Raw genomic sequence first — 20958 nt, 5'->3', positions numbered from 1 at the left:
GAAAAATAAAACAGATCCGATCAAACGGATTGTGATTTTATTATACGTACACAAGAACACAATACACAAGAAATGAGCGAAATCTGTGTCTCAAGCAAAATCGACGGGACTGCTCTTACAGACTTACTTACTTACTGCCCATCATGCCTGTGTGGCACATAGGGCAGCAACGAAATCCTTCCAGCCCCGCCTATCCTTAGCCAGTTTTTCAGTTGTGCTTCAGCTGTAATTGAGCCCCCTGAATCCCTTCTCTACAGTCCTGCGCCAAGTCCTACTCACTGGGACTGTTGCCATGTCGTGGCTGAGTGGCTTGTGCGTCCCAGTGACTCTAAGAACTATGCCGGCGGGGGTGTCGGTTTACACCCCTGGTAGGGCCTCCCAGGCTGAGGTCGCACTAAGTAGTTATTAGGAGCTAAAGCATTCCCAAAGGGCTCTTTCAATTATTGCACAAAATTCACTTTAAAATAAATTCATTTTAAAAAGTCATTAACAAATTTTGAGCTGAAGGCCCCTAATTTGTGTCTCTAGACAAGCTTCACCTTGACACAAAGAACTAAACAAATATTTGCACCTGAGAGCTGGTTAGTTCACTCTAAGATAACAAAAAAGACCAAAACTCTAAAAGAAACCCAAGTTCTGGTTAGGACTCCATTTTTTTAGGATCTATGTAGGATCCTAAACTAATGAACAACGCATTTCCACCACTTGTTTGCACATCCATTTACAAGTTATCTATCCTTGACACGTTTAAAGATTGACAACAATAGCGAACGCCTGATTCAGTTATTGAGGAAATCCAATGCTAAATCAAAGGTTATGGGAAACTATTATGCCAGTCTCGGCTGCACTTATCAAGGTCTACGGCAGTTCAAAACAGCAATCGGGTACCATCAACGTCATCTAGAAATTGCTAAAGAAGTGGGAGACAAGGCCGCAGAGGGAGGAAGTTATGGCAATCTCGGCTGCGCTTATCAAGGTCTAGGACAGTTCAAAACAGCAATCGGGTACCATCAACGTCATCTAGAAATTGCTAAAGAAGTGGGAGACAAGGCCGCAGAGGGAAGAAGTTATGGCAATCTCGGCTGCGCTTATCAAGGTCTAGGACAGTGCAAAACAGCAATCGGGTACCATCAACGTCATCTAGAAATTGCTAAAGAAGTGGGAGACAGGGCCGGAGAGGGAGGAAGTTATGCCAATCTCGGCTGCGCTTATGACAGTCTAGGACAGTTCAAAACAGCAATCGGGTACCATCAACGTCATCTAGAAATTGCTAAAGAAGTGGGAGACAAGGCCGGAGAGGGTACTAGTAATTGGAATCTCGGCTGCGCTTATCAAGGTCTAGGACAGTTCAAAACAGCAATCGGGTACCATCAACGTCATCTAGAAATTGCTAAAGAAGTGGGAGACAAGGCCGGAGAGGGAAAAAGTTATGGTAATCTCGGCTGCGGTTATGGCAGTCTAGGACGGTTCAAAACAGCAATAGGGTACCATCAACGTCATCTAGAAATTGCTAAAGAAGTGGGAGACAGGGCCGGAGAGGGAGGAAGTTATGCCAATCTCGGCTACGCTTATGACAGTCTAGGACAGTTCAAAACAGCAATCGGGTACCATCAACGTCATCTAGAAATTGCTAAAGAAGTGGGAGACAAGGCCGGAGAGGGTACTAGTAATTGCAATCTCGGCTGAGCTTATCAAGGTCTAGGACAGTTCAAAACAGCAATCAGGTACCATCAACGTCATCTAGAAATTGCTAAAGAAGTGGGAAACAAGGCCGGAGAGGGAAAAAGTTATGGTAATCTCGGCTGCGCTTATCGCAGTCTAGGACAGTTCAAAACAGCAATCGGGTACCATCAACGTCATCTAGAAATTGCTAAAGAAGTGGGAGACAAGGCCGGAGAGGGAAAAAGTTATGCTAATCTCGGCTGCGGTTATGGCAGTCTAGGACAGTTCAAAACAGCAATCGGGTACCATCAACGTCATTTAGAAATTGCTAAAGAAGTGGGAGACAGGGCCGGAGAGGGAGAAAGTTATGCCAGTCTCGGCTGCGCTTATGACAGTCTAGGACAGTTCAAAACAGCAATCGGGTACCATCAACGTCATCTAGAAATTGCTAAAGAAGTGGGAGACAAGGCCGGAGAGGGTACTAGTAATTGCAATCTCGGCTGCGCTTATCAAGGTCTAGGACAGTTCAAAACAGCAATCGGGTACCATCAACGTCATCTAGAAATTGCTAAAGAAGTGGGAGACAAGGCCGGAGAGGGAAAAAGTTATGGTAATCTCGGCTGCGGTTATGGCAGTCTAGGACGGTTCAAAACAGCAATCGGGTACCATCAACGTCATCTAGAAATTGCTAAAGAAGTGGGAGACAGGGCCGGAGAGGGAGGAAGTTATGCCAATCTCGGCTACGCTTATGACAGTATAGGACAGTTCAAAACAGCAATCGGGTACCATCAACGTCATCTAGAAATTGCTAAAGAAGTGGGAGACAAGGCCGGAGAGGGTACTAGTAATTGCAATCTCGGCTGCGCTTATCAAGGTCTAGGACAGTTCAAAACAGCAATCAGGTACCATCAACGTCATCTAGAAATTGCTAAAGAAGTAGGAAACAAGGCCGGAGAGGGAAAAAGTTATGGTAATCTCGGCTGCGCTTATCGCAGTCTAGGACAGTTCAAAACAGCAATCGGGTACCATCAACGTCATCTAGAAATTGCTAAAGAAGTGGGAGACAAGGCCGGAGAGGGAAAAAGTTATGCTAATCTCGGCTGCGGTTATGGCAGTCTAGGACGGTTCAAAACAGCAATCGGGTACCATCAACGTCATTTAGAAATTGCTAAAGAAGTGGGAGACAGGGCCGGAGAGGGAGAAAGTTATGCCAGTCTCGGCTTCGCTTAGGACAGTCTAGGACAGTTCAAAACAGCAATCGGGTACCATCAACGTCATCTAGAAATTGCTAAAGAAGTGGGAGACAAGGCCGGAGAGGGTACTAGTAATTGCAATCTCGGCTGCGCTTATCAAGGTCTAGGACAGTTCAAATTAGCAATCAGGTACCATCAACGTCATCTAGAAATTGCTAAAGAAGTGGGAAACAAGGCCGGAGAGGGAAAAAGTTATGGTAATCTCGGCTGCGCTTATCGCAGTCTAGGACAGTTCAAAACAGCAATCGGGTGCCATCAACGTCATCTAGAAATTGCTAAAGAAATGGGAGACAAGGCCGGAGAGGGAAAAAGTTATGGCAATCTCGGCTGCGCTTATCGCAGTCTAGGACAGTTCAAAACAGCAATCGGGTACCATCAACGTCATCTAGAAATTGCTAAAGAAGTGGGAGACAAGGCCGGAGAGGGAAAAAGTTATGCCAATCTCGGCTGCGCTTATGACAGTCTAGGACAGTTCAAAACAGCAATCGGGTACCATCAACGTCATCTAGAAATTGCTAAAGAAGTGGGAGACAAGGCCGGAGAGGGAAAAAGTTATGCTAATCTCGGCTGCGCTTATGAAGGTCTAGGACAGTTCAAAACAGCAATCGGGTACCATCAACGTCATCTAGAAATTGCTAAAGAAGTGGGAGACAGGGCCGGAGAGGGTAGTTGTAACTGCAATCTCGGCTGCGCTTATCAAGGTCTAGGACAGTTCAAAACAGCAATCGGGTACCATCAACGTCATCTAGAAATTGCTAAAGAAGTGGGAGACAAGGCAGGAGAGGGAAGGAGTTATGGTAGTCTCGGCTGCGCTTATTGCGGTCTAGGACAGTTCAAAACAGCAATCGGGTGCCATCAACGTTATCTAGAAATTGCTAAAGAAGTGGGAGACAAGGCAGGAGAGGGAAAGAGTTATGGCTATCTTGGCATCTGTTATCGAGGTCTAGGACAGCTCAAAACAGCTCTCGAGTACCATCAACGTCATCTAGAAATTGCTAAAGAGTTGGGAGACAAGGCGGGAGAGGGAAAAAGCTATTGCCTTCTTAGCAACATTCGTCTAAGTCGAGGAGAGTTTAAAGCAACAATCGAGTGTGCTGAACGTCACCTAGAAATTGCCAAAGAGGTAGGAGACAAGGTTGGAGAGGCGTGCTCACTCTGTTCTCTTGGCACAAGTTTTGAGTACTTAGGAAACCTCTTGAAGGCGTTTATTTACTTTCAGTCGAGCGTAGAGGTGTATGATGATATAAGGGCCAGTCTTCAACTAAACGATCAGTGGAAGATTTGCTATCGTAATCAGCACCAAACGGCGTACAAAAGTTTGTGGCGTACAAATCTAAAGCAAGGTAACGTCGTGAAGGCTCTTCTTGCCGCAGAAAAAGGACGTGCTCAATCTCTGAGGGATCTCATCGACACAAGATATCAGCCTGGTGATTTTTTAACGAATAGCACCTCATGCGTTTCTCTGAGTTGTGTTCCATCGAGCACAGTTTTCATGGCTATAAATGGTCCTTACGTTTACTTCTGGGTAATCCTCAGCAACGATAATATCCAGATGAGAAAGGTACATGTAAATAATTTCATGTATGAGCATGATTTGGAGTTTTTTATTGAGCACCTGAACAAAATCGCCCTGGAGGAGATTGGTACAAGAGAAGCTGTTAAATGCAGTAACCCTTTGCTTGATTCGCCGAAACGGGAGGAAGTGGCGGACGACGCAATGCCAATTAATGTGTGGTACTCGAAATTAAGGGCTTTACAGAAGCTTTATGAAATCATCGTTACCCCCATTGCTGATTTGATCGAAGGCAAAGAGCTTACATTTGTTCCTGAGGGGCCATTTTGCCTTGTACCTTATCCAGCATTGGAGGACTCGAATTCAACATATCTAAGTGATTCTTTCAGAATTCGTGTGCTTCCGTCCTTGACGACCTTGCAATTGATTCATGATTGCCCAGCTCAATTCCATATGACGACTGGTGCATTGCTTGTTGGAGACCCATGTTTCAAAGATATTACCTATCAGGGAAGAAGTCTGCTGCAACTTCCAGGAGCACGGAGAGAAGTGGAGATGATCGGACGTATCCTCAGTATCACCCCTCTCACTGGAGAAATGGCAAAAAAAGATGAAGTGTTAAAACGACTGTCATCGGTGGCTTTAGTACACATTGCAGCGCATGGTAAAATGGAAACTGGAGAAGTGTTTCTGGCACCAAACACCAGAAGAGAAAACTCACAACCTCAAGAGGAAGACTACCTCATGACGATGAAAGATGTGCTAGAATCCGGGCTGCGAGCACGACTTGTTGTATTAAGTTGCTGTCACACTGCTCGTGGGGAGGTTATGGCTGAGGGTGTGGTAGGCATGGCGCGAGCACTCTTGGGTGCTGGTGCTAGATCTGTTGTGGCAACCTTGTGGGCGATTGATGACGAGGGAACCCTGGAGTTCATGAGTTTCTTCTACGATGCGCTTGCTAAAGGAAAGAAGGCAAGTGAAGCTCTCAATCACGCCATGAAGTGTATGAGAGAAATTGAAAAGTTCAAGGAGGTGAAGTACTGGGCACCATTTGTACTCATTGGTGATGACATCAGCTTGGATTTCAACGATGTTTAGACGCTGAAGCAAGTAACTAATCTGTTTATAATTTTTACTCTAAAAAGTAGAAAGTGGCTTTAAATAATACTTTTTTTTTTATATTTCAGCAATGATACTTTTGCTGTTGTTTTGCTTCTAATCGGGTTAAAAGTTTATCTTTTTGCCCCAGCTATTTGAGATGCGATACAATCGAGTGGACAAACCTAAGATGACAGCAATCTCGAAGAAAGATGATAGGAGCGAAAAAAGGAAATATCTTCTATGAAAATCTTGTTGTGCAGTGTATCTTTTCATGTCTTAGGAAAAATTTTATGGCAACTCAACGATCTTTTCTAAATTTAGATTCTTTTATTTAACAGCTTAGGCAGTGAGCATTGGAATCCGGAGAGTTTGTAGTTACCTACAAATGTTGATATTTGGAGCTGAAACCAGTAAGATACTGATGACATCAAGAATCTACTTTGCAAAGCAGGGACAACCAAAGACGGCCAACGTCAAATTCAACAAGTGCCATCATGGTCCTCCATTAACTCAAAAAGTTGAACTGCTGTTACGAGCACGTAGAACTTTGGACACTCAAATGGAGACTTTTAAGTGTTTTGACCTTTTATGTCTTGCTCAAACTAATTTCTATACATATCTTTTTAAACGAGAAGGTTTTGAAGTTAGCACGACTAGCCATTCAAAAAGTAATATTTTTTCATCTAACATAAATCAAGTAGTAATCTATGAACAGGATTTCGTGCGTAACATTTTACTTCGAAGTTAAAACGTCTTGAAAGGTTGCCAGCGTTTACTTACAGGTCTTTGCTCATGGGTTATGTAAGGCTATTACAGTCATATACATGTATAAAGAATTTCCATTGAACTTGGAGAGTACTCAGTTGTCCCCATTGCCCGATTATCTTAGTTTATGTCAGAAGGAAATTGTGATCAATGGTTCGAGGATTTTTTCTGGTAATTGCTTAACAAAGTTATTTTAATTTCCGGGAAGATAAAGGATTTTGACCTTTGTGGCCAGAAGTTATTCGTGGGGTTAGTGAGATTTCTCCTTTACGTTTAAATGTGATAAATTGTGTCTTTTTGTAGAAGCATTTCATTGTATTTTTAGGATGCTGTTTGAACTAATCGTTCGAAGGCAAAACGCGAGTTTTTTTTTTGTTAATTTTGTGACTAATCAGTTTCAAAATTGGGTATCCTACAAAGTATCGAAAGAAGCTAAGAAATTGCGAGGAAGTAGGAGCCAAATGGTTATATTTTGTCCCTTTATTGGATTGTTTACCTATTGCATGAGTACAATAAAGTAACGTTTGACTGTGAAGAAAGGAGACAAAGCGTTAGACATTTTGTTGGAATGGTAGGGAAAGTCAATAGCAAAATGTAAAAAGGTCTCTGGCAACATGCGAGCAGCAACCTTGAATGGAATATATATATATCTAACTGCAGACAGTACTGTTTCGGCCTTCTGGGCCTCATTAGTGCAGTGCTGATGCTAGGATGGGGGAGAACCGAGAGGGTCACCCCAAACGACCCAACCTTTGTCGTATGAATGCCTAGATCTTGTCGATGAATGCTAAAATCTTATCCATGAGTGTATCAAGTATTTGGGAACATGCGTAAATCAAATTGGATCCCTTGGACACACACACAAAAGAGGTGAAGACAATTATCAGAGAAGTTAAACTCATAAAATCAGTATTTCATCAGATAACTTTTATTTTCTCTTCTCCTCCTATTTTATTTAGTTCTCTCACATGTTTAAGTAAGAAAAGTAACTAAATCAGGGCTAACTTAGAGCACTAGTGTAGTTTTTGATTGTGTTTCGTAAATGCAAAACCAAAGTACCCACGACCACTGAAAACAACCAATCAGAAAAAAGGAAATAGCAAAAAGAGCCAATGAAAACTCAAAGTTAAACCAGCCATGCGCTGGCAATCAAGCCTTAGTTGGTTTTAGTTTTGCAACTGATTGGTTGGGATAGTGTTGGGAGTTTTCTGGACCAATCACAGAGCTAGGTTAAGAAAAACTTGTGCAATTCGGGTCAATCGTGACACTAGACAGTCCTTCTCGTACTTTCTCGTCGACTGAATTCATGACAAACGAAATCCTCAAACAAGTCACGATGATCTTGGCAAAATCACGTGATTTTTCCAATTTTTGTGATATAGTTTCCAAATTCACATACGTTGTAACTCAAGTCTTCATTGCATAATCTTCATGAAAATGATTTTCCATGCGTTGAATTTATTGAAGTTTAAGGCAAGGACAAAATTACTTGCGTGCTTTTCTTGCTTTAATTATTGTTAGAACATAGCTAGCAGAGTCGCGCAATCAAACTCATTATACGTAAGCGTGCTCAAAATCCCGATAGTGCACGCTGATAGTGTCAGCAAATCCGACTTCGCCGGAAATTTTTTTTTCGCGCGAGCGGCCATTGTTAGCAAGGGGAAATATAATATATTTCGCGACAATAACGAATGCAAACAGAAACTCGGCCTACTAGTCCGAAAACGAAGACAATGTTTCGACTGTTTCCCTTGGGCTAGAGTTCTTAAATGAGGCAGAAAAAGAGAAAAACAAAGGAAAAGGAGACCCAGCATCAGCGCCGTCACGATTCGGTTCAACTGATATTGTTGTCCCGGCATTTTTCGCGTCGGATTTTGATGCACAATTCCACCGGCTATGTTCTAAAACAATTGGTTTATGCTTTCAGCTATGCACGATCGAGTTATGGAGCACGCTAAATCATGAACCAATTGTTAAGTTGTAAAACGTCGAATAGCACCAATCAGATCACAGCACTGGGATATGCTTGCTTGAATCAGTGCAGTGTATTTTCCTTCGTGTCAATCATGTCATGAAACTAGAGTGCCGCTAAATATCGCTTGGAATTAGCTCAATACTTTTGCTTCTAAGCCATTATCGAAGAACTATCCTTGTTGCTCTTTTGGTGAAGGTTGTAAATAATAACTTACTGCTTCCACTGCCATTTTGTATATGCGATCGGTTTTTTTTTTTTATGTGATTATATTGCCTTCCCTTGTGCTTAATGCTGATTCCTTCGTAATTAACGGTAAATTGCCACTTCTTTTCGAAGGGTAGGTAAGTAAGTAGGTTTTAGTTGTTAGAGTAGGTCAGTGGTGGCAGCAAAACATCTGATGTGGACTTGCTATTAACCGACCTCACCCACTCCAGGGAAGGAAATCCATCACATAGTAATCTCGTGTGTTGGAAATTAACGTCTCCTACCCCTAACCCTGCAAGAGACAGGACCTCCATTTACTCGTCTCTTTCCGAGAAGACTAGAATATCTAACCATTTCTTGATGTTATAGAAAGACTAGAATATCTAGCCATTTCTTGATGTTATATTCCTATCAATAATTTAAACACCTTGAGTGTTGGTCCGGACGGGGCTGGAACCCTGGACCTCCCGCACAGAATCTAAGATCGTGAAATATTCAGTATGATAGGAGTCAAGACAGGCCCTTGATGATTGCAGGTGCTTGTAAATATGTGAAGTTTTGTCCGACAAGAGGTACTCACGAACTCGTGTACAAATGTGGCGAGTGGTCTCACCACTATAAGTGACATTACAACCAGCACACGAAAGTTTATAAGCGACACACGAACGTAGACCTAGCGGTACTGAATCTTTCACAGTGAATATGTTTCTGAGTTTAAACGTACTGAAGGCTAACTTAACATCTAAATCAGTTCTACAATAACGTTTGAGTAGTTGTCTTAACTTAGTCTCAGCGATGTTTGAAAACCGACCAACATAGGGAAGTTTATAATAGTGCGAAGAAGGTTTACCGGAGTTAGAAGAGGCGTTCTGCCTAGTAGGAGAAGGATTATTTTTCTTAGATTCTGCCGCTTCAAAATACCAGCTTAAGATCAAAGAGGCATTGCATATTAAGTGGGAAAAGTCCATTCTTAATCACAATTGAAGCATCTAGAATTGTGTCTTTCCTTTTAATTATGTTGTTCCTTGGTCGTTTATTTTATCATTATTATTATTATCATTATTATTATTAGTAGTAGTAGTACTATTTTTTGATCTAGTCAAGCGCGCGCTATTTACATTTTTCGCGTATTTAATATTCAGATTGTAACGTAAGCCCTGACACTTAATTTGTAAAGTACCTTAATATAAATTCAAATGTACAACCGTTAAAAGCTCATCTGCAACTGAAGATGACATGAGAATGTCGAAACATGTCGTGTAAATTTAAACTCAAAGTTGTGGTTTCTTTTTGGAGAGTTACTGTCACTCTGCTGACTTTACGTCCTTTAAGCTAACAGTTCTGCTCCCGTCGTGAATGTTGACTGTCAGTTATCGGACCGAAGCCATGAGCAACTGCTTGATATGTACCCTCGGAACTTTGCCGGACTTCTGCAACAATCCGATTCTGAAGATGTGAAGATGAAGAAATATAGTCTAAATTTCATATCGTAGGTTATTGTATTCTTAAATTATTATATTCTTAGACGACAGTAAATACTCACTCTGGAAATACGAAGATAATGTGCAATTTGGGCTTGAAAAAAAATTCTCTGTAAATTTCGCGAAATGAAATTGTAGCTGATTTGAGCCAACAGTTTGTTAGCCCGTTTGCTTTCTTGCTGGTTTGTTATTCGAAAAAGTACTGTTCAATTTTTGTTCTTTATATTTATATATCTCTGTTCAGAAATCACCGCTCACCGAGCAAAGATTGCAGAGACGAGAGATTCCTTCATGAATCAGGTAAGAATAGCTTTTCTTCCCCGGGTAGTTAATATCATTTAAACTATTTGTATCTTTCCATACATTGTAGGAAAAGGAAGTCCGCGAACGAATCAAGAGCGACTTTGCAATTCTGATTCTGGATCTATTTCGAGGAATTCAGGTGAGATAGTCGTAGTCCCATTGTTGAGTTGTGCGATTCGAAACCAGTTCTGTAGAAGTAATTCATTTTGTACAGAGCAGGGTTGTTGCTAAGCGTCAACTGCCGGCGAAATTCGCCGGATGAAAAAGCGGCGATCCTCGGCTGAGTTTTTCGGGCGACGAGCCCGTGGTAAAGGGATAGCGAGCACTTCTGAGGTTCCTCACTTGAAATATCAGCCGGCAGCGTAATTTCTTAGCTTTGGAAGACCTCACCGTATTTTTGCGTAACAAATCGATTCGTAGGAGGGGGGAGGACCACGGGGGAAAGCTTTAGCCACAAAAACAAAAAATCAGGGGGGAGGTCACGAAGGACCTCAGCAACGATTAATTAATTCATGAAAATGAAAACTAAGAAAATCAGAATGTGATCGTTGTTTAGATTTCTCGTCTCGATTAGCTTAGATTTCAATAATTTTATTTCTCCGGTTACCAAATACGGACTTCTGTGTATGCTGTACGAGATAATTCTCGTTTCATTCCTACCAGATTACGAAATACATAGTTGATTGCAGCTTAAAGAAAGAATTAGGAATTATACCTTGGGGATTAAAGAGTGTAGAGTTCTAAATCACCTCAGTTAGCTGCGCTGATTGAGTGATTGTAGACTCGAAGATAACAGACAAATATTCTTAAGCCTTGGAACCCACAGGAGTGAATAGTCTTTAATTTCTCCTTACAATATCAGCCCTGCATCACACATTAAGGTCACAAGAATAAAGGAAATGATCAGCAACCAAAGAAGCTCTTGATTTTGAAACAAATTCTCCTTGTCTGAACCTTAGGAAACAGCTGGAAAACAGTAAGGAGAACATACGTCTGGGTGTAAAGTGTTAATCGAACAGACACGTTCAAGGCATAACTTTAAAAAAGGGGCTCAGCTGCAGACACAAGGTTGGTTTTGAAGTGTTTGTGTGTTTCGGGTTTTCAGCAAAAGACCAAGCTACAGAAGATGCATGCTCAGATGCAAGAAGCATCTGAGTATGAGACAACTGGAGCTGGCCCAGTCTACAAACATCGATAATTTATTGAGTGGATTAATCATTTGGGTTTTGTTCGTCAGCTTGCTTAGTGATTCCATTAGGAAAAATAATACTTTACACAAAAGCTTTTTTAATAGAATAATAAAGATGGTAAGTTTTGAGCTCGGTAAAGAAATAGAGCACAATCTTTCTTTTGTCTTGTTACGAGTGTAGGACAAAAAAAAATTCTGAACCTCGGACCTTCGGTTCCGCGCTCCTGTGCTGAGTCATTGAACCACAGAGACTCATGAAAATACCGACACGCGAGAATTTTTAGGAATCGGTTGTAATTGCCCTTTCTCCTTCTTGATTACAGATCTGGAAGAGAAAGAATTGCAGCTTCGTCTTCTTACTCACAAGTTGTCTGTCATATCATCATTAATCTATATTAATGACCTTTACTTTATTTCTTTTCATTTTAATTCACTTCATGTCTCTTGATTCTGATTCTTTCCTTTTTTTTTCTTTTTGCATAGAAAACTTGGATAGAGATCAACGAAGAAATCTTTCCGTGCGAGAGCAATACAAGAAGGTATTTTGAGTCTGAATTTCCCCTTTCCCCACCTCCTCCCCCCTCTTTTCGTTCTTCTTACCCCACGCAAGCAGTACGAGTGAAGAGAAGAGAAGAAGCTGCAACCCACAGGATGAATCCTAGAGCAAACGATTAGATCAAGAAACAAAACTTCTTTTTTTTGTCTATCACTCAATATCTCTCTCGTTTTCTACCTTTTGAGACTAACGTAACGATTAGAATTTTGATTGACTTTTATTTCATTTTCCTAGGCCCTAAAGTAAATGATGCTGCGACTGGATCATGAACGAAACTTGAAACTCGACGCCTTATTTTATAATTTTTGAAGAAAACAAAGATTACCATGCTGGAAAAGCGTCGCTTTTTGCGAGCGATACACAAAAGAGGCGGGAAAGGACGTTTCTGACGCAGAGGACAACTACATATTTCCAAAAGAGCCGACGGACCGTCGAACCAGTGTCAGTTCGAAAGGCGTAGAGTAGGGCGCCCATTCAATATCTCGCTGTCAGCATCGTATCAGCTCGGCTCTTCAAGGCGCCATTTTCTTCTGCAACACTCCTTTGCACAAGCTCACATGTAAAAACGGCCAGAAATATACATTCAAATAATTTATGCATTTTAATCGGCTCATATGAAGCACGGCGTCTGAATCAAAGCCGGTCTACAGCCGTTTTTTCCGGCTGAGTCAGGCGGGATTAGTTGACCGAGCCGATCTAAATTAATTCAGCCGTTCCGAATTTACTCAGACGCCGTACTTCGCATGCAGTTAATTCGTTGAATTCGATACGGTACGGCTGCAGTACGGCGTCTGAATCGGGCCTAAAATCATATTCAAACGTTGGAAAAATTAATTGGACTTCTTGGCGACTCTCAACGACGGCGGTCAAAATTCTCCATCGTTTTTTCAACAAAATGTCTATATTGAGTGAATGGAGGATGGTAAGAAGTCCATCAGTTGAATAACTCTTTTCTCGTTATTCAAGAATTCCCACGTATTCATGGTTTGCCAGGCGAATATTTTTACCTCCTTTAATTCTTTTTTTTTTTTTTTTACCTGTGAAGGGAGTTCCGGAGACCACCGTACATTTTCCTCCTCCGTTACTCATTTCACATGTCCGCATCTCAATTTTTGTAATTCGATTTCGTGAACCAAGGGAAACTCACGCTTCTAGTACCACAAAAAAATACTTGAAGTTATGCCTCCTTGGAACCCTTAAGTGGTCAAGATCATTCTTTTTACATTTCTGTTTTTTGATTTAAACAGTGTCTCTCCTTTGTCAGTAAAACAAAGTTCCGACCTATGCACTTCCAGCGACAGCTGTATTTAGATACCAAAACAATTTCCGTAGATCAAAGGATCCTTTCTGACAATATTAAGATAATAGACCATCAGAAAAGAATACTTCAATAAAGGTAACGGAAATTCCAATTTCTTGTGTTGTTAGAAGACGCAGCAAACAAGTGGAAAAATGAAGGACCCTAACGATTCAGCTGACTTTACAAGGTAAGAGTTTGCAATCTTATTCCTTAGAGTAGTTTGGCGTTTTCGTCGAAACAAGTAAGGCCAGTATTAGTTTCACGAATTGGAAAAACTTACGTACACTTATCAGGCACTTGAAATATAGGATTTTCTGAGAAGTAGTTACTTCAGTTTAGTGTAAGCTGAGTAGATTTTAATTGGCTAAACACTGGGGAAAAATTACCGTGAAAAAAACAACAAAACATTGAATTATGTTTACGCGAATAGGAGAGAGCAAGTATTACATTTTTGTTGTGTAGCTGTCTTTCAGCAGGTACGCTATTATGTTGTTCGTACCTTGCAGATAAAACTTATACCTTGAAACTGATGTGCAACTTTGTCCTATTTAGTAAAATAATCTCGGACCACATTTATTTAAGTTAACGATTAACTTCGACAGTCAGACATGACTGAAACCTTACTCGAGGGGTAGCGGGATTGAGAAACTTTGCCTCATCAACGTAGCCTCTAGTTCTCTGGTTAAATTTGTAATGCATTTGCTCCATATTGTTTTAAAAACGTCGTTAAAATATTGAAAAGAGAGTACATTTTCAGTTATTTTAGTTCCGGCTGATTTTTTTTAAGCCAGCGAATATTAGTGCTCAGAAACACCTGTCTTGTTTCTGTCTAGATATACTGGGGTTGAGCGAATAAAGTGTTGTCTCTCTGGCCTTCGGCGTCGCTTTGAAATCACCAACTTGTTTCTCTTTCGTCAACTAGAACTTTCAGGCTACCTATGTTCGACTCATATAATTTTTTACTTATATCCGGGGGGGGTACTTCTTGTTTTCGTGCTATAAACGCCGGTCTGGCAACCAGAGTGCGAGCTTGTCGCGACAAAAGACAAATAGTCATCGGTTATTATTTGAACTATTTATTTTTTTCCATTAGAATTGTACTTTTTATATCGGCTTAACTTTACATGCCATAACTGATCGTTCTTGCATAAATGGAATTAGAACAGCGCTTTCGCTACTCATGGAGGGCTTTCTTAAACAAAGAAACCGCAAGGAAAGAAATGACGCAAAGAAAAAAGAGAAAAAATGAATGTTCCTTCCTCTGAAAGCATATGTCAAAAATTTGACAGTCGCCATTTCCATATTCTCAGGCTTATAAGGCACTTAACCGTTATTCGCATAGAGAGCGATCCCTTTCATACGCTCCCTAAAGGAAAAAACAGTTATATTTTGTTTTCGTCAAGATACAACGTCCACTTATGCGCAAATGTTTGATCGCTGCGTTTATAGCCCCGTGACATGCGACCTGGGAGAGAAAAGGAAGGAAAAGAGTGAAAGACAATATAGTGTCATGGAAGTGTTAGGAATTTATTTATTAAATGTAAATTATTTTTTTTATTCTCTTAGGATCAGTGTAGTTCGTGATTATTTGTATCTGTTACGTAATTTTTATTCTTCACTTGTGTAAACTGTTGTGTAATTAACCTTTATTGTGTATATCAAATAGTTTTCTTCATTCTTTTCGGGCACCTTGCGTCCATGTGTATTTAAGGATTTGGGTGGTTTGGTACGGTGTGGTTTTTTTTTGAAGAAGTGAGGTGAAGGTTTGTGAGTTACGAGCGAAGAGCGTGGAAAAATTTGAGTCGACGGAGACTCGGCACAGTATCATTTCTGAGAAATTCATTCAGAAAAATCGTTCCATTTCACGGTAGAAAACCATTTGCGGGGGAACGAGTGTGCAAAGAATCTACCAGACTGTGAGCTAAAGGAAGAAGAGATAGTAACTAATTCAATAACAAGTCTGAGCGAATCAAGTTACGAGAAGTAAAAGTTGAAAACTGCAAAGTTGTCAGAAGACGAAGCAAAGTTGAAACGAAGGAAACGAGCAAAGTTGAGAACTGGTGAGACAGGAACCTGGTTGGAGAAACGGGAGTTTGGTTTGGCAGGGCACTGTTTGTTGGTGGAGCGTGGTGATTTGTGGACAAGAGAAGAACACGGACGCGGGCGTAAGGTGAAACCCAACCGAACTGAACTAAAAAAAAAAAAAAAACCTTTTTTTTTATCTTAATAGTAATAATCTTGTAGATAGTTTTAGTGTACTGTAGTTTAAGTTAGCGTATTCCTGTAAATTAATTAGATCATTGTATTATCGTTATTGTTAGTCGCTTTATTGTTTTAATTAGCATAATAAATATCTCTAGGTCTACGTTTAGTTGTATTGTGGCGTGTGTTCTCGGACTCGTTTATGTTCTGTGTTTTGTTTGTGTTAGGGGGCACCCACCTTTGTGGCGCGGATTCGTCACATATTTTGGTGTCAGGAGTGGGATCGCTCCTTAACAGTTTACATAAACAGCTCAACAGGAGACACGCAAGGTAATAGTATACGATTATTTAATATGGCTACTGCAGCGATCGGCTATGATTCCTGGGTCCTTAAAGATCTTAGAGCTGAGGCTATCAAACGAGGTATTCATTTTTCTCCTAAGGATGGTGTTAAGACTTTAGCGAGCAAACTCAGAACTTCAGATCGCATAGGTCAGAGTTTCGATGCACCAGAAGAAAACCTTGCGGAGGAAACTTTGGAGACTGGTCTTAGTTTTGAGCAGAAATTACAGTTACAAGAGCGTGAGCTGCAGATGTTAGAACTGCGGAAGAGAATTAGTCAGGAACACAGAGAAATGAGGGAGTTAGAAAGGGAGGTGGAGAGAGAAAGGCGTCAGGCTGAAAGGGAATTAGAGAGGGAGAGAAGGGAGTTTGAAACTCAAAAAGCCCAAGAAGAAGAAAGGCGTTTGGTACGAGAGGAGGAGAGACTCAGAAACCTTAGAGCTGAAAAGGAAGAATTTGCTGTAAGGGAGTTTGAAAGGAAACAGGTAAGTGACAATGAGGTTAAAAGGCCCAAGTTTATCAAAATCAGGGAAATGAGGGAGAGTGAAGATATAGATGATTTTTTCCGGATTTTTGAAATGACTGCAAGGGCGCAATCCTTACCCGAGGGGGAATGGGTTGGTAATTTAGTACCCAAGCTCACTGAAAAGGCTAAGTCTATTTATTTAGAAATCCCAGACCCTGCATGCCAGGATTACCACGAGAGTAAGGCAAGCATTATTAAAGCCTACCAGTTAACCGCAGATCACTATAGATATAGGTTTCGAACCTCAGAGAAAAAGCCCGACGAGGACTTCGTCCAGTGGGGAAACAGAACCCGAAGGTATCTCAGCCGCTGGATGGCTGTTGCCGAGGCTACTGGTGATGCGGATAAGATAATTGAACAGGTATTGATGGAGCGACTTCTTGATGCGGTAAGTCCTGAGCTTAGAGCTTGGTTAAAGGAGCAAAAGCCCAAAACTGCTGAAGAACTTGGCAACCTTGCTAATTTACATGTTCAATCTAGGAAAGGGCCACTTGTTGATGGTAAGTATATGTCAACCGCTAGTTATGAGAAATTTGGGAAAAAGAAGAGGCCAGATGTTAAGGCGGATAACTTATTGTCTGAACAGAAACAAGACCAATACCATGTAAGACCCTCCAAACCATCCTCCCCTCCAGCCCGTAGAACCACGAGGCCTGAAATTAAATGTTACAAATGTGGTAAACCAGGTCACATGTCGTTCAACTGTGGAAAGGGCCGTGGGAAGCCTTCACAGGGGTACCTCCTGTGTATGACACCCCTAACGTCAGAACAATCTCAGTTCCCTCCTTGCAATGTTAGAGGTAAAATAAACGGGAAAATTGCAGAAATGGTCATTGATTCTGGTTGTACTAGGACTCTAGTCCAGAAAAGATATGTAAACAATACAGCCTTCACAGGGGAGAATATCACAGTATTAACAGCTGCGGGAGAACGTCTTACAGTCCCACTTGCAAACGTTGAATTTGACAGCAAAGAAGGTAAACACGTAGAATTAGTAGGAGTGTTGGAGAGGCTACCCGTAGATTGCTTACTTGGCAGGTCGTCTTTTGGAAGAACACTGTCGAAACAAAATGTTTTGGACCAATGGGAGAGAAATGTTCTAGCTGATGACATTGGTGGAGATGAGGCCTTCGTGATGACTAGGAGACAGAAAGCATTACAAGAAGCCCAATTGAAAGCAGACGAGCTAATTGACAGGGAAAATTCACTCGCCGTCAAGAGTTTAGCGAAGAAAGAAATAAAGCCTGAAGCTCCAGAGGAAGTAGATTTGCAAAGGTTATTTGAGGGCATGGTACAGGAAGAGACAAGTAAGAAGAATCCTGAGAGTGATACTTTGATAATAGAACCTAGTAAAGTTAAACCTCCAGTAAACATCCTAGATAGAGACAGAAACCAGCTGATAGCGGATCAGAAGTCAGACGTGACTCTCGAGAAAGTACGCAAGAAATCATCCAAAATGGCACCACAAGAATCGGATGGGTACTTCTTCACTAACGACCTCCTGATGCACCGTAAATATCTTCCCGAAGAACATAATGGAACAAGGTTTGTTGATCGAATTGTAGTACCAGAATCCTATAGGAATGAAATCCTGCGTGTTGGTCACACAATCCCCTTGTCAGGTCATATGGGTAGCAAGAAGACAGTTGAACGCATAACCGCACATTTTTTCTGGCCTGGTCTAAGCTTTGATGTTCGCAAATATTGCGCAACTTGCCCGCAATGTCAGGTGGTAGCCAGGAAGCTGAAGTCAAAAAGGGCACCCTTGAGGCCTGTAGATATTGTTACTGAACCCTTTAAGAAAATTGCCATCGACATTGTAGGAGAATTACCCAGGACAACAACGGGTTACAGGTACATTTTAACAATCGTAGATTATGCTACACGGTACCCAGAGGCCATTCCTTTACGGTCAACGAGCTCAAAAGCGGTCGCAGATGCATTGATTCAGTATTTCTCTAGGGTGGGTATCCCCGATAAGATAGTGTCTGACCAGGGCTCCAATTTCATGAGTAAGCTTATGGCCCAGCTGTATGAGCAATTAGGCATAACTAAGATTAAGACATCAGTGTACCACCCCCAGGCAAATGGGTTAGTGGAGCGTTTCAACGGCACTTTAAAGAGTATGCTGAGGAAGTTTGTTCGAGAGCGGGTTCAAACCTGGGACAAGCATCTTCCATACTTACTCTTTGCTTATAGAGAGATTCCTTGTGAGTCCACTGGTTACTCGCCCTTTGAATTACTTTATGGACATACGGTGAGAGGACCCCTCGCCGTTATCAAGGAGACTTGGTCGGAAGGATCATCTTTAGAAGACAATCTGATAACTCATGTCCTTGAGATCCGAAGAAGACTTGCAACGATGCAACAAGTTGTTCAAGAAAACTTGAAGCAAGCCCAAGGTAAGCAGAAACGGTTGTATGATATTCATAGTTCAAAACGACACTTAGAAGTTGGAGACAAAGCCTTAGTTTTGCTTCCCACCCCTGGGAGTAAATTAGAAATGAGATGGCAAGGACCCTTCAAAGTCACTAGAGCACTAGAGGACGGATTGAATTATGAGCTTGATACAGGCAAGATGTACAAACAGCATCGCACTTATCACATTAATTTGCTTAGCAAATGGCAGAGCCGTGATGAAATGGCTACTTTAGTAATGGCGGAGTCCCCAGAGATGCCACTGCCGCACGAAAGCAACGTTTTCCCATTTGGTCACGATGAGACTTGTAAAGATGTAGTGATCTCTGATAATTTGACGGAAGATCAAAGACGACAGGTAAAAAACTTGCTACATGAGTATTCTGATGTATTTTCAGGAAAACCAAATTTAACCAATGTAGCGGTGCATAAAATCGACACGGGTGATTCCCCACCCATTAGGTGCGCCCCTTATAAGGTCCCTCAAAAACTTGAGGAGGAGGTTAACAAAGAGATTGAAAATATGCTGGAAATGGGCATAATACGCCATTCTACTAGTCCATGGGCGGCCCCTGTTGTCATTGTTCCCAAACCAGATGGTACAATACGACTGTGTGTTGATTACAGAAAAATGAATTCTGTCACAAAGATGGATGCTTATCCTATTCCCTCCATGGAACGTATGATTGAGAAGATTGCCTCTGCTAAGTACATTAGTACAATTGATCTCACAAAAGGTTACTGGCAGATTCCCTTGGAGACCTCTACCATCGAAAAGTCCGCATTTATTACTACCAAAGGCTTGTATGAGTTCTTAGTTATGCCATTTGGTATGAAAACAGCTCCAGCATCCTTTCAGAGGATGATGTCTGAGAAAGTCTTGCAGGGGTTAGATTTTGCAGATGCCTACATTGATGATGTCGAGGTTGACACGTCAACATCTTTTCCCCAACACCTTTTTGAGCTCCAACAGGTTTTACAACGTTTACGAGAGTGCAAACTGAATGCTAGGCCGTCCAAATGTAAGATCGCGATGTCAACGGTCAATTTTGTTGGTCACAGAGTTGGAGGTGATAGAATTCAGCCCCGCACAGCTTTGGTTCAAGCCATTAAAGAATATCCCAGACCAGAAACTAAGAAGCAGGTAAGATCTTTTCTTGGCTTAATCGGGTATTATAGGAAATTTATCCCAAATTTTTCGGAACGGGCTGCTGTCCTTACCGACCTCACTAAGGGTAAAAATCCCTCTAAGGTTCAATGGAGTACTAATCATGAATCAGCTTTTCAGGATTTGAAAGTTGCAATGCAGACTCCCCCTGTTTTGAGGCCACCACACTGGAATGACGAGTTCATTTTGCAAGTAGATGCGTCAAATAGAGGTCTTGGGGCCATCTTAAGTCAGAAAGATCAGGACGGGGAGGAACACCCCATAGCATGTGCTAGTAGAAAGTTACAGCCTAGAGAGGAAAAGTTGTCTACCACAGAAAAAGAATGTTTAGGAATTGTTTGGGCTGTAGAGCTATTTCGCTATTATTTATATGGCCGCACTTTTAAGCTGCAAACGGATCACAATCCCCTTGTGTGGTTAAATCAGGTTCGCGACAAGAGTAGGAAACTATTAAGGTGGAGCATTACCTTACAGGAGTACGACATAAAAATAGAACATAAGAGTGGTAAGCAAAATTGTAACGTAGATGCCCTTAGTAGGGCGTAAATACCTCATATTGCTCTACAGTATATTAATGTAATCTTTAATTAAGCACTATTTTTGTGTTTCCATGTCCCTAAAAAATAGCTATTTAAGGGGGGAGGTGTCATGGAAGTGTTAGGAATTTATTTATTAAATGTAAATTATTTTTTTTATTCTCTTAGGATCAGTGTAGTTCGTGATTATTTGTATCTGTTACGTAATTTTTATTCTTCACTTGTGTAAACTGTTGTGTAATTAACCTTTATTGTGTATATCAAATAGTTTTCTTCATTCTTTTCGGGCACCTTGCGTCCATGTGTATTTAAGGATTTGGGTGGTTTGGTACGGTGTGGTTTTTTTTTGAAGAAGTGAAGTTACGAGCGAAGAGCGTGGAAAAATTTGAGTCGACGGAGACTCGGCACAGTATCATTTCTGAGAAATTCATTCAGAATAGTCGTTCCATTTCACGGTAGAAAAC

At 41.3% G+C, this 20958-nt stretch overlaps 1 protein-coding gene and 1 pseudogene across 2 annotated transcripts in view; both read left to right on the top strand.

Moving 5' to 3' along the window:
- The window catches only part of LOC148738030 (uncharacterized), a 15773-nt pseudogene extending 8967 nt beyond the window's left edge, over window positions 1-6806 (top strand). Inside the window, exons 6-9 of the transcript XR_015997041.1 lie at window positions 754-3496; window positions 3617-3798; window positions 4039-5538; window positions 5868-6806. The product of XR_015997041.1 is annotated as an uncharacterized LOC148738030 (transcript). The remainder of the gene's footprint in view (window positions 1-753; window positions 3497-3616; window positions 3799-4038; window positions 5539-5867) is intronic.
- An 8002-nt stretch (window positions 6807-14808) lies between these two features.
- Window positions 14809-20504, top strand: LOC148738029 (uncharacterized). The gene is made up of 3 exons (XM_088749375.1): window positions 14809-14842; window positions 15174-17917; window positions 18572-20504. Exons 2-3 carry the CDS (start codon window positions 15858-15860, stop codon window positions 20502-20504), a joined length of 3993 nt encoding a protein of 1330 aa, XP_088605501.1. The 5' UTR covers window positions 14809-14842; window positions 15174-15857.
- Window positions 20505-20958: the final 454 nt, after the last annotated feature.

Source organism: Stylophora pistillata, chromosome 2, assembly GCF_964205215.1.
Source record: "Stylophora pistillata chromosome 2, jaStyPist1.2, whole genome shotgun sequence".
NCBI lineage: Eukaryota > Metazoa > Cnidaria > Anthozoa > Scleractinia > Pocilloporidae > Stylophora > Stylophora pistillata.
Note: the sequence above shows the minus strand (reverse complement) of the source record. Positions and strands in the feature narration are given on the sequence as shown.

What these genes read in the sequence shown, in the direction of transcription:
- LOC148738029 (XM_088749375.1), top strand. Translation starts at nt 15,858, where the DNA reads ATGGCTACTGCAGCGATCGGCTATGATTCCTGGGTCCTTAAAGATCTT. An exon ending in GAAGAACATAATGGAACAAG is followed by an intron (nt 17,918 to 18,571) that starts GTTTGTTGATCG and finishes CTTTGCTTATAG; the next exon opens with AGAGATTCCTTGTGAGTCCA.